General features: G+C 52.4%; 1 protein-coding gene across 1 annotated transcript; it reads left to right on the top strand.

The window, feature by feature from the left end:
* The first annotated feature begins 5,895 nt into the window (after positions 1–5,895).
* On the top strand, positions 5,896–7,606 carry SPATA32 (spermatogenesis associated 32). The gene is made up of 2 exons (XM_070388855.1): positions 5,896–6,790; positions 7,385–7,606. Exons 1-2 carry the CDS (start codon positions 6,096–6,098, stop codon positions 7,467–7,469), a joined length of 780 nt encoding a protein of 259 aa, XP_070244956.1. The 5' UTR covers positions 5,896–6,095; the 3' UTR covers positions 7,470–7,606.
* Positions 7,607–12,732: the final 5,126 nt, after the last annotated feature.

Here is a 12,732-nt window from a genome sequence, read left to right as displayed (position 1 = left end):
TTGCTAGAAAGCTCTTTCCTTTCATAGTTCTTTTTAAAATAGTATCCTGTTCTTGTTCTTTGGATGCAATATATATGTTGCTGAATATCTTAAACTCTGAGTCTCTGAAGATGATTAGAATTTTTCAGTTCCCTTGTTTCTCTTCTGGTGTTCTGGAGTAGTCTTTTCTCTCAGTCTAGCTCTCCTATGTTAGCAGTTTTCTCAAATGCCTAGTGATGCTTGGTTGTCCACATATAAGAGTGAAATCATAAAAAGCTGATTGGGAGCCTATGACTGCAGGAGCCTATTGCTTTGCAGATATTACTTTAATGTGACCACTCAGGAATCAGACATATCTCTGGCAGGTTTGAGAAGACCCACACAACTGATACATCTACAGCCAAACTGGACAAGGGAAAAAAAAAAAGACCAAAATTACCAGCATGAGGAATGAAAGAGGTAACATCACTACAGACTCTGCAGATGTGAAAAAATGATTAGGGAATATTAGGAACAATTTATGCCAATAAACTTGACAGCTTAGATGAGATGGATAAATTCCTTTAAAAAAAAAACAAACTCCAAAACCTCACTCAAGAAGAAATAGATATTCTGGGAATGGATAGTGGTGATTGGCTGCATGATAATATACTTAATACCACTGAACTGCATACTTAAAAATAATTTTAAAAGAGCAATTTATGATATGTGTATTTTATCATAATAAAAAGAAAGAAATAGGTAGGCTAAATAACCTTGTATCTATTTTTTAAGTTGAATTTGTAATTAAAAATCTCCTCACAAGGAAACTCCAGGTCCAGGTCCACAGGCTTCATTTGTGAATTCTACCAAACATAATCAGTAAATAATAAAAATTTTACACAAACTCAGAAAATTGAAGATGGGACATGCCTCAACTCATTCTATGAGGCCAGCATTACTCTACTGTCAAAACCTTACATCCTAGACATTATAAAAAGAAAGACATTATAAGAATAGAAAATTGCATACCAATAGACCTTATGAACATATATGTGAAAATTCATCTTAAAAGTTAGAAAATAAAATTTGACAATGTATAAAAAGGTAGTACATTGTGATCAAGTGAGATTTATCCCAGGAATACAAGATCTCACCATAAACAAATTATAATAGAATTATTAGCAGAATAATATGTAATATATTTAGCACATGCTATATATAACTTCCCTGGCTTCCCTGATGGCTCAGGCAGTAAAGAATCTGCCTACAATGCTGGAGACCTGGGTTCCATCCCTGGGTTGGGAAGATCCCCTGAAGGCAGGCATGGCAACCCACTCCAGTATTCTTGCCCAGAGAATCTCATGGACAGAGGAGCCTAGTGGACTTTAGTCCATGGGATCACAAAGAGTCAGACATGACTGAGCGACTGAGCACATACAGCCATACATACATAACTTATAGTAACAGAATATAAGAAAAACATGATAATCTCAATAAATTCAGGAAAAGCATCAGATAAAACCCAACATCCTTTCCTATTTAAAAATTAAGTAGGAATAGAAGGAAACTTCTTCAACCTGATAAATAGCATCTATGAGAAAAACTATAACATTGTATTTCATAATGAAATACTGGATACTTTTCCCCTAAGCTCACTAGCAAAGCAAGAATATCTACTCTCAATTCTGTTCCACATTGTTCCAGAGATTATTCTCAGTGCAATAAGGCAAGAAAAAGAACTTGGAGACATCCAGGTTGAAAAGGAAGAAGACTATGTTGAGTCACAAATATTATTGTTTATGTAGAAAACCCCATGGAATCTTAAAAAAGCTACTTTAGAAAAAACAAAAAAAGCTACTAGAACCAATAAGATTTTAGGATGATTGCAGGATACAAAATCAATGCCTTTCTATATAAAGCAATCCACAGTTGGAAGTCGATATTATTTCATACACTATCAAATGTCACTTGAATCCCTAATAGAACATTCCCAGGTTGAATATAGAGGCCCCAAGTTGAGTCAACCTCAGATTTTTTGCTTCTAAACCCCAGTGCTGCAGTGAGGTGCATACCATAATAATTTTTCCTTCTATCCATATCCAGTTGCTTTTTATGGAAGAGTTAAGGCTTTAGGTGTTGATTAAACTTCCCAGAGAAATTTTTTAAAACAAGCAAAGGAAACTAAGACCATGACATCCAGTCCCATCACTTTATGGCAAATAGATGGGGAAACAATGGAAACAGTGATAGATTTTACCTTCTTGAGCTCAAATATCACTTCAGATGGTGATTTCAGCCATGAAATTAAAAGACACTTGTTGCTTGGAAAAAAAGCTATGAGAAAGCTAGACAGAATATTAAAAAGCAGAGATATTACTTTGCCAACAAAGATCCATCTAGTCAAAGCTATATTTTTTCCAGTAGTCATGTATGAATGTAAGAGTTGGACCATATAGAAGGCTGAGTGCCAAAGAATTGATGCTTTTGGCCTGTGGTGTTGGAGAAGACTCTTGAGAGTCCCTTGGACAGCAAGATCAAACCAGTCAATCCTAAAGAAATCAATACTGAATATTCCTTGGAAGGACTGATGCTGAAGCTGAAGCTCCAAAATTTTGGCCACCTGACACGAAGGGAGACTCATCAGAAAAGACACTGATGCTGGTAAAGATTGAAGGCAGGAGGAGAAGGGGATGACAGAGGACAAGCTGGTTGGATGGCATCACCTACTCAATGGACATGAGTTTGAGCAAGCTCTGGGAGATGGTGAAGGACAGGGAAGCCTGGTGTGCTGTAGTCCACGGGGTCACAAAGAGTTGAACACAACTTAGCAAATGAACAACCACAAAGCAAAAGAAAGCTGTGGGGTCAGAAGCCTGAGGCACAGTAGCAGTTGGGGCAGGTAGAAATGGAGCAGAAGAGATGTGGGGAGGAAGTTGAGGGATGGTCAAAGAAAGCATGGTGGTCAAAAGTGATGAGTTCTGAAGAGACTGCTGAGCCGGCCACTGGGAGCCTACCCCTGGTGCACTCTTAGCCCAGTCACCCAGCTGATCCAGGATCCCAGGCCCAGGCTGAACCTGTGGGTGCATGCTTGCTAAGTCACTTCAATCCTGTCTGACTCTTTGCGACCTTATGGACAGTAGCCTACCAGGCTCCTCCATCCATGGGATTCTCCAGGCAAAAATACTGGAGTGTGTTGCCATTTCCTCCTCCAGGGGAACTTCCTGATCCAGAGATTGAACCCATGTCTCTCACATCTCCTACATTGGCAGGTGGGTTCTTTACCACTAGCATCAGCTAGGAAGTGCATGGAGCAACCCAAAGCCCAGGACCCAATATCAGCCATGCAAGGACCCTCCCCAACCTCTCCACCTCTAGGAAGAGGCCACAGCAACATTCTAATCCTTCTAATCTAATCCTGGGAGCAATTCTTCTCAGCCAGAGCTAAGGCTGTCACTTCCTGTCACACTGCAGGCTCATAGGGATCCTGGCTTGCTCATTGCCATAATGGCCCCACCATCAACCCCTATCCACCACCCTGGGGCTCAGAGAATGGGACAGCCTGGTGGCCCCTATCACCAAAGGATGAAAGAGAAGCTTCTGCAATAAAAGATACAAGCTTCTAGGAAAGGGGACTGTGAGAGGGGACGTACTCCAAGAAGCCAATCTCCTTTGCAAAGGATGTTTCATGTTCCGAAATAAACAGATAGGCTTCCCACCTGGCACTAGTGGTAAAGAATATTCCTGCCACTGCAGGAGGCCTAAGGGATGCAGGTTCAATCTTTTAGTTGGTAAGATCCCCTGGAGGAGGGCATGGCAACCCACTACAGTATTGTTGCCTTGGAGAATCCCATGGATAGAGGAGCCTGGTAGACTACAGTCCATGGGTCACACAGTCAGTCACAACTGAAGCAACTTAGCAAGCACACGTCACCTCAAATCAACCACCTGGGGTGAGAATTCTGGCCCAGCGTTGGAAATAGATGATCCCAGGATGTGAAATGGCATGAGAAGCTGGGGGAAGAGAGGACAGGATAAGAGTGGCTAGGATGAGAGTGAGTGGCAGATCTGAAGCCTGGCCAGACAGAGTGGAGAAAGGGGAGCAGGGGCAGGAATGGAAAAGATGAAGAAAGTTCACCTGGGGTGCGACAGAGAGCCCCGCACAGTTACAGGCTCCAGGATAGGATGACATTCAGGGCAGGGCAGTAAAGAGCTCCTTAAGTGAAGCCTGCATCTAAGTCCTGACTTCCTGAGTGATCAGCTGAGGGACCTTGGGCAAATGAACCTCTTCTCATGTGTTCAAAGAACTAAAGCCTATAAAGTGCTCAACACAATCCCTGGGCTAGTTTCTAGCACTCAGTGAACAGAAGTGACCGCTATTCATATTTGCCCTAATGGAAGACAGTGATGGATCACGAAAGGTGGAAGGGAGCAGACGTGGAGGATGGGGTGCTGGTGATGCTGGCAAAGGGCAGGATGGGCAAGGGGATGGCACATGGGCTTAGGTAAGGGACAGGGAAGGAGGGGGTGGCTGCAGCACTGCCACCAGCCTGAGCTCCAGACTCGCTCAGGGACACGTGCAGGTCCCCTGCCCTCACGTCCTTCTCCCTGCCAGGTGCCAATGGATTTCCCTGCTGTGGCAAAGAGTCGGTGGACATTATGGATTCACAGTGAGAACCAGTTCCCCATCACCGTAGGACTTCTCCCCAACCCCCGAGATCACCCACCCTCACCCAGGATCTCCCTCTATCTTGCTTATTTCCAAAATCTCCCCTAGGCCAGTATCCAGGCCAAAAGGCAGCAGGGGTGGGGATGGAGGCCATCCCCTGCTCTGCTTCCGCCCCCAATCCCTCACATTGGAGGAGGACTGAAGGGTGGTGGGGTACATCCAGGACATGGATGGAGCCTGACCCCTTAGCATTGCCTTTCTCTGAGATCAGAACTGTCCAAGGGGAGGGTGGGCAGGTGCCTAAAGTAAGAGAAAGGTTACAATGACTGAGGGCAGCGGTCGAGATGGCAGCCAACTAGCAGTAAGAACCAAGGGTACCCTCCACACACACCCTTGTACTTCAGATTTGCTGAGCTGAGAGCGGGCAGGTTCTGGAGAGGGTGTCCCTCTGGTTTTCTCCCTCTGTGATGAGCCGCTTGCAAGACACTGGCCCACTGGAATGCTAGATTAAAATGCAGATTCCTGGGCTTCAACCGCCAACTGAAATAAAAGACACAAGCTTCTAGGAAGGGGACTGCAACAGATCGGGGGACCTCCCCCAAGGAGTCAGTCTCCTCTGCAGAGATTGTAGGGGGAGGCGAGCAACTTGGCAAGCTCTCTAGGCGCTTTCTGAACTCACTGAAGTTTGAGAATATGAGTCTGCCATGGGATTTTCAGTGGGAGAGGGTGCCACCAGGGGAGTGAGCTTGGAGCATCTTGCCAGTCCTTGCACAAGGCAGGAGACTTTAAGGGCACCAGAGACCCTCCCCAGAAGCTACTCTCCCTACCGCACGGAGGCCTGTCACCCACTCTGTCTCCTTCTGTCTTAGGGGTGACATAAACCAAAACCAGTTCCAGCCAATACAAGAGGAAGATGACATGGAGGTAACAGCAGACTGTATCACCTCCTAGGGGGAGGCGGGAGGCCAGGGGCAGGGGTCTTTGAGGCTCATCTTGTCTAAAGCCTGATAAGCCCCCACCCTGGACAATTACAGGACCAACCCTAGCACCAGGCCAGGGTTGGCACACACATGCACACCCACCCTCACCAGCTGCCCCCACTGCCTCCCTGCCCCAAGCAGGTCACTTGGAGGAGGCAAGTGTCAGGGAGGAAGTGAGCAGAAGGACAGTGGCGGGGGGGTGGGGCAGGGCAGAGAATGGGGAATGGGGAGAACCGCGGAGGTTGGGGTGGGGGGGCCAGGCGCAGCCTCAGCTTCCTGTTGAAACCTTTCAGCTGGAGAATGAATTGCTAGAGCCGGGGCTTCCCGAAGAAAAGCTCCCTCAAGTGGAGCCAGAACAGAAGCCCAAACCCTTCCCACAGACAGAGCCCGAGGCCAAACAGGAAGACCCCAAGCCCCAGGGGTACAGGGAAGAGTCCCCCCAACCCTATGGAGACGGGCTAACGAAGCCAGACATCAGACAGCTGAGCATGAGGTCCAACTCCAGCTACGTGAGTTCCATGGACGAGGACTACCGCTCCATCCACGTGCAGACCTCCAGGCACCTCTTCTGGGTAGACAGGCTCATCCAGGTGTCAGAACACAGCCTGCAACCAGTGATCAGCACGCAGCCCTTCCAGAAGAGCACAAAAAAGACCACCATATGCCCTGCCCAACAGACGGTCCCCAAGGACACTGAGAGCTCCAAGAAGCAGAGCCAGAACCCCAGCGCCCAGCAAGGCCCTCTAGACAAAGCCTCCCAGAAGACTCTAAGCCCCGAGCCGTCCTTCTGCACACCCACCATGGGCCTGGAAGAGCTGATCAATTTCGCATCAACCCTGGCCATGGCCTCCTCCAGCAGGATGGACCTGCCCAGATTGCAGCACATGATCAAGACCACACCCCAGAAGGCCATGCCACCTCCCACAGAGCCTGCCGTGGATCATGCTGCCCAGCCCACCACGGACGAGCCAGAGCAGGGAAAACTCACGAAGGATGAGAAGCCGCCAGAGGAACCAGGAGAAGCCAGGAAACCACAGGATGCCCCAAAGCAAGAAGATGAGGACGTCCCTCACCCTTACCTTGACCTCAGAAAGCCAGGGTTCAAGAGGGCCACCATTGAAGGGGAGCTGAAGTTTCTCCAGTCCCCGACCACGTCCCCTCAGCCAAAAGGAGCTGCAAAAGAGTAAGTGAGGCTGCCCCACGGCTCCCCCTAGGATGTGCAGGCGGGCCCACTCCTCACACAGCCAAGGGGGAGCTGGGGACAATGGAATGAGGGGCTGGCTGAGTGATGTCTCCACCTCAGTGACCTCATAAAGGCTGCTGGAAACAAAGTTCCGGTGGGCTGAGGTGCAGTGCCAAGGCCAGGCTGACAGAGGCCTGGGGACCATGGAGGGTAAGCGCTCCAGGGTGGGGGCAGGGACTTGGGTTCGAAGCCGGAACTAGAATGCCATTCTAGCATTAGGAGGTCTCTCACCATGAGTGTAGACGGCCTCACCCTCACTGGAAACACTCACGCTCTTTCCTACTGAGAACCCCTAGGTCTCAGCCCTGGGCCCTTGATATGCCCAGCGAGGCAGGACTGAGGACTCTGGGTTCTCCAGCACCCCGCGCTTCCTGGTGATGAATGAACATGATGGAGGGGCAGCTGCCCATCCACATCACACAGCAGGAAGAGGCCGTCTGAGCCCCTGCGCCCTCCTCAGAAAGGCCTCCGGGCTCACCCCTCCTTTGTCCTTCCCACCAGGGCCCAAGTGACACTCTCTCTTTTGCGTTGCAGCTCGGTGCCGGGAACCATGAAAGGGAATCCATTATTCCTGAAAATCCATTTTAAGCTGTCATCCCCCTCCTCCCCAGAGAAATGACTAGACAAAACCAGTAAAGCCTCCAGTGCTGGCCCCCTGGCTCAGACTTTTTGTGCAAATGCTCCTGGACCAGTGAGCTCCTCTGACTTCAGCATCCTGGTCTCCAATGCTTAGAGATGCCACCTGCACTGTTAGCCACCCCAGCACCCCCTCACCCCCCGCGGGCTCCTTCAGCCCTGTGTGGTCCCTGCTTACTCCCCCCACACCGCTCCAGACCTCTAGGCCAGCATCAGAGAGTCATGACTTGTCTTGGCAAGACCTCACTTGTGCCCTGTCTGAGGCTTCTTAGATGTAAAAGAGACATTTGGGGATCGTCTGAGGCAAGAGCCTCGTGGAGGTGGGACTGGGCAGGCGAGAAGGCTTCTGGAAGGAGTTCTTCCCACTTCTCTCATGGTGAAGGCCTGGAATGGGGAAAGGATGGTGTTCAGGGCTTGAAGAAGGAAATGGCAACCCACTCCAGTGTACTTGCCTGGAGAATCCCATGGACGGAGAAGCCTGGTAGGCTGCAGTCCATGGGGTCGCACAGAGTCGGACACGACTGAAGCGACTTAGCAGCAGCAGCAGCAGCAGCAGGGCTTGAAGGAAGGGAAGAATGAAGCCGAGGGACTGGTCCTCCAGGGGCCACCACCTCCACTCAGAGGTACCCTCCAGTGTAGGGGAGAGTCCATGGGTCACGATGCACTTCTGCAGGCAGCCCACACACACACACCAGCTGCTGACCAGCACATGACACAGACATTCATGTGACACAGCCACACGCAGGTTGAAGAAGCATGTTCCACACGTGCCAGGCACACGGGCATGCGCACACACAGTGCCTGTGACCCAGATGCACACACCCGGATGCATGAGCCTCTCCACCGTGGGGAAGAAGGGACAGTGTGGGGAAGCTTCTGGAAGAGGAGATGGCAACAAGAGGGAAGAGAACTTGGAGTGTGGGGATGGAAGTGGGTAGGAAGAGGGAAGTCAGGGAGAAAGAGAAGGGGAGACAGCACCGAGGCTTGGGGCCTAATGAGACTCAAGACCTCCTCCGGACCAAGGCTCCCCTTCAAGTGAAAGCCCTACCTTGCAGACCCTTAGAACTCTGCCCTGCCTTGAGAGGGGGCTGAGGAGGGAGGTGCCCAGGGTCAGGGAGAATGGGATTAGGAAGGGGTGGGTTTCCCAGGTGGCACTGATGGTAAAGTACCCGCCTCCCAGTACCGGAGACATGGGTTCAATCCCTGGGTCAGGAAAATCCCCTGGAGGAGGGCATGGCAACCCACTCCAGTATTCTTGCCTGGAGAATCTCCGTGGACAGAGGAGCCTGGCGGGCCTCAGTCCATGGGGTCGCAAAGAGTCAGACGTGACTGAAGCGACTAAGGAAACACGCATGAGCACTCAAGAATGGGCCAGGGCCAGAGAAGGGGGCAGGTGGCTGGAAGGAGGGATGAAGAAGAGATGCAGAGGTGAGTGTCTGGGGAGGGACTAGGCCAGCACTGGCATCTGGCTACTGGGACACATCTTCCCAGAGGAAGGGATCCTTCCCGCCCAGGGGGCCTCGGGTAAGGTGAGCCACAGTCCCGTCTTGGCTGGACCCCACCTTCCCATGCCTTGACCTGGGGCCTCTGGGGCCTACTTCTCTCCTGCACCTCAGCCTTCCTGTTAGCTTCTGGCATGGAGTCACAAAATTTAGATGGCTTAAGGGAGCAGAAACTCAAAAGACTAAAAGTGCAGGTTCCCCAGCAGAGAGGAGCAGGCCTGTGGTGAGGGTGGAGCGCACATCCTGCTGACAGTTGTTCAGATCCACCCCAAACCCAGCCTGGGGGACTGCAGGCCTGGAGGACAGGCCCAGCCTCCAAGCATGCAACTCTGCCTTTCAGGCAGCAGAGGGCGGAAGACCAAGCGATCACCATCGGCAAAGAGAACATCCAGGTGACCAGGGCGGAGGTTACTCCTCCAAGCTAGTGCTTCCAGAATCCCCCAGAGAGAGGGCTGTGGGAACAGGCTGGCAGGGGGCCGGTCCTGGGAGGTGAAGCTGTGCACCCACAGGTCTGGTCCTGGGTGCCCTGGAGTCAAAACACTCAAATGGGCTGGACCCCTCAGCCCTGTCTTCTCCTCACCTCCAAGGCCTCCACAGAAGCCTCAAAGACTGCTCATGCAAGACCCAGGAGAGGAGCAGGCCAGCAGAACCCAGAAGGGAAGGTTGCAACAATGTGCTACCTTCCTGACCCGGAAGGAACCAGATGCCGCCTTGGCCACAGGGGCTGAGCAGGCTTCCCAGAGGACCAGACAGCTCAAGGGCCTTGAGGCCACCCACACAGTACAGTCAGACCCTCAGACCCGGTCTCAGAGGTGAGGGCAGGGACCAGGGCCAGGGCTGGGGTGCTGGGTCGAAAAGCCTGCCTGACTCTGGCATCGCTCAGCAGCAGATGCAAAGAACTTTCCACTCTCTTCCCCCTAACAGAGGCAGCTTTGCAGACAAGAACCTGCTTCCCCTGACAGCACGGCAGCTGGCAGGTGAGGGCCTCAGGACTGGGAGCAGGGAGGAAAACTAGGGTGTGCTCAGAGTAGAAGAGGTTGGAGACACAGCAGAAACCAGTGACTGTACTGTAACCTCTCCATGCCGGTCTAATTTGCTCATTTCTGCAATCCCAGGGATTATGGCTCTGTGCATGTGCATGTGTGTGTGTGTGTGTGTGTGTGTGTGTGTGTGTGAAGAAGGGAGGGAGGGGTTGTTGGATAGCAAGGTATGTGGATAGTGGATGGAGAGATGGTAGATGGATGAACAGGATGAAAGGAATAAGGGAAACTGGAAGAAACAATGGGAAAAAAGGATCTGAAGTCCCTGCCCCTCTGGGGTTCAGGGCTGTGGGAGTAGAGGTGGAAGGAAACACTTCTACATTTGGGGGCCCCAGTGTCCCTACAAAGATCATGCTCTGATATTGCCAGGGGTCCCTCAAAACAGAATCATTCTATTCATCAATAGTTGTCAGTGCCTGCTACAGGCCAGGTTGCCAGCAGGGCTCCTGAAGCCTCCAGACATTGGAGCTATAGAGCCAGACCACCCGAATCGAAAGCCCAGCATGGCCCCTATGGGTGGTGTGGTCTTGGACATAGAGTTTTTAACACTTTTTGGACATGAGAACCGAACAGACACTTAACAGGTACCAACACACAGCAACCACTGTTCTTTACCTGAAGTTATAATGCCCAGGGAATCCGTGAACCCAAGTCTTCAGTCTCATCTGAGCTAGAGTGGGTGAATCTCAGGGTTCCTGTGCATGGGTTCACCTTGCCCGCCTGCCCCCTCCCCACCCCCAGCATTCCAGGATGTCTTCAAACTGTTCAGCTCCAGCCCAACAGGCTCCGTGGACATGCGCAGTATGAAAGCTGCCCTGTCCAATGTGGGTGTCCAGCTGAGCCCTCAGGAGATGTGTGAGGCTCTGCGGCAGGCGGACTTGGATGGTGGGTGACCCTGTCCCTACCCTCATGACCTCTCCCACCTCTAGCTTTGAAGAATGCCTCCACTGCCCACAAAATCCCTGGTCTCATCCTTTTCTAAAGTCCCCTCTTGCCGGAAGCCTGCCTTGATCACCACACCTAGCCCCTCACCCCTAAACATTTCTGCGGTGATAATCCTCATCCTGACTTGGGGCTCCCACACAGCAAGGGCTATTTCTCCCTGACTTGACCTCAGAAAATGCTTGGCCAGAGGCAGGACTGGACATTCTGATGCCTAGAACTGCTGGCAAGCCTTCTACAAGGGGTCAGGCACCTACAGCACCCCCTCCTCTCTCTCTCTTCCCAGGTGATGGAACTGTAAGCTTCAAAGACTTCCTGGGTGTCCTCACTGACAGCCACCGCCTGGCTCAGTGCTTGGGTGAGGGGCAAGGCTGGTGGGGCAGGAGTGGGTGGGCCTGGCCTGGGGAAGGCTCCTCCTTACCTTTCCCCATGTTCTCTGCCCCTAGGCAAGGTGAGGAACAGCTGGGCCTATGACCCCCAGGGCTTGCAAACCCTCTTCTTAGAGATGCTGTTCAAGCTGATGAGTCTGGGCTATGTGCCCTTCAAGTCGGTACGGGAGGTGATGAGGTGGGCACAACTGGACCCAGCTTCGAGGCCCAAGATAGGGGGAGCAGACTGCCCGGTGCAGGAGTCCCCAGATGTCCCTGCCCCAGAGAGGAGAGCCTGAATTTTGAGTCAGTTTCCTGGGTGCCGAGTTGCCCCCGATCAGATTCCTGTCCCACTTTAGTTTCCTCGCGGGTGAGATGAAGAGGACTGGGGGAGACGCTGTCTGAGGCGGCTGCCCACTTTTCTCCTTCAAGCTACTACTCCAAGAAGCAGCGGTCTCTGCGGCTCAACTCAAGCTGGAAAGGTCGGTCCCGCAGCCACGGCCGCAGCGGGCGCTCTCACGCGGGCCTCGCGTTCTTCTGCCAGGCCGCGCGCCTCATCGGCCTCTCCAATGCCGAGCTGGCGCGTTCGCTGCACGGACTGCACAAAGCGGGTGCGCCCGGGACTGGGCGGGGACCCGCGGGACTGGGGACTCTCTCTCACAACCGGTTTTCAGGAAGGGCCCCTCCTTTTCCTTCTACCCGCTTCCTCGCCCCAGGAGCGTGCAGCCCCTACTCCCAGATACCTAGCCTGAACGGGGGGACGCAGCCAGAATCCCACACGCAGAGCCGAACTCCGCGGCCAGACGTCCGACTTCCCAAGTCGTACCAGCCCAGTCGCCCCAAGCGCGCGCCCAAGAGCGGGCGGCTCAGCCAAGGTGAAAGGCGACACAGGCAGGGCCAGCGGGCGGGGCCGGGTTATGTAGATAAGGGGCAGGGCATGTGACGGTGGGGCGGGACCGAGAGGATAGAGGCGGGGCAGACAAAGCTGGGACCCGACAGATAAATGGGACAGACGGGCGGGGAGAGGAGGGACGGGCAGAGTGGAAGCAGAACTACAAGAAATTGGGACCTGACCGGGAGAGATGCAATAAGAGATCACTCTTATTGCCATCTCCTGTTTGACCACTTCCAATTTACCTTGATTCACGGACCTAACATTGCAGGTTCCTATGCGATATTGTTCTTTACAGCACGACTAAGGATCGACTAAGGATAGGGCAGGGCATAAGAAAAAGGGGCGGGGGACCCAGGTAGGAGGCAGGACTGGTGGAAATGGGCCGGCAGAAAGGCCGACTCTGGTGGAACTAACCCTGCGTCTCTAATCCGAGCCGCAAGCTTGACCCTCCGTACGCCCCCTCCGCGCTTCCGCAGGGTTCGCCAGCCAGCTACTAGGG

Source organism: Bos mutus, chromosome 19, assembly GCF_027580195.1.
Source record: "Bos mutus isolate GX-2022 chromosome 19, NWIPB_WYAK_1.1, whole genome shotgun sequence".
In the NCBI taxonomy this organism is placed as follows: Eukaryota; Metazoa; Chordata; class Mammalia; order Artiodactyla; family Bovidae; genus Bos; species Bos mutus.
Note: the sequence above shows the minus strand (reverse complement) of the source record. Positions and strands in the feature narration are given on the sequence as shown.

Bases quoted from the DNA above. Each gene is read 5' to 3' on its own strand.
- SPATA32 (XM_070388855.1), top strand. From the start codon at position 6,096: ATGAGGTCCAACTCCAGCTACGTGAGTTCCATGGACGAGGACTACCGC. The intron at 6,791-7,384 runs GTAAGTGAGGCT...TTTGCGTTGCAG, and splicing joins CCAAAAGGAGCTGCAAAAGA to CTCGGTGCCGGGAACCATGA.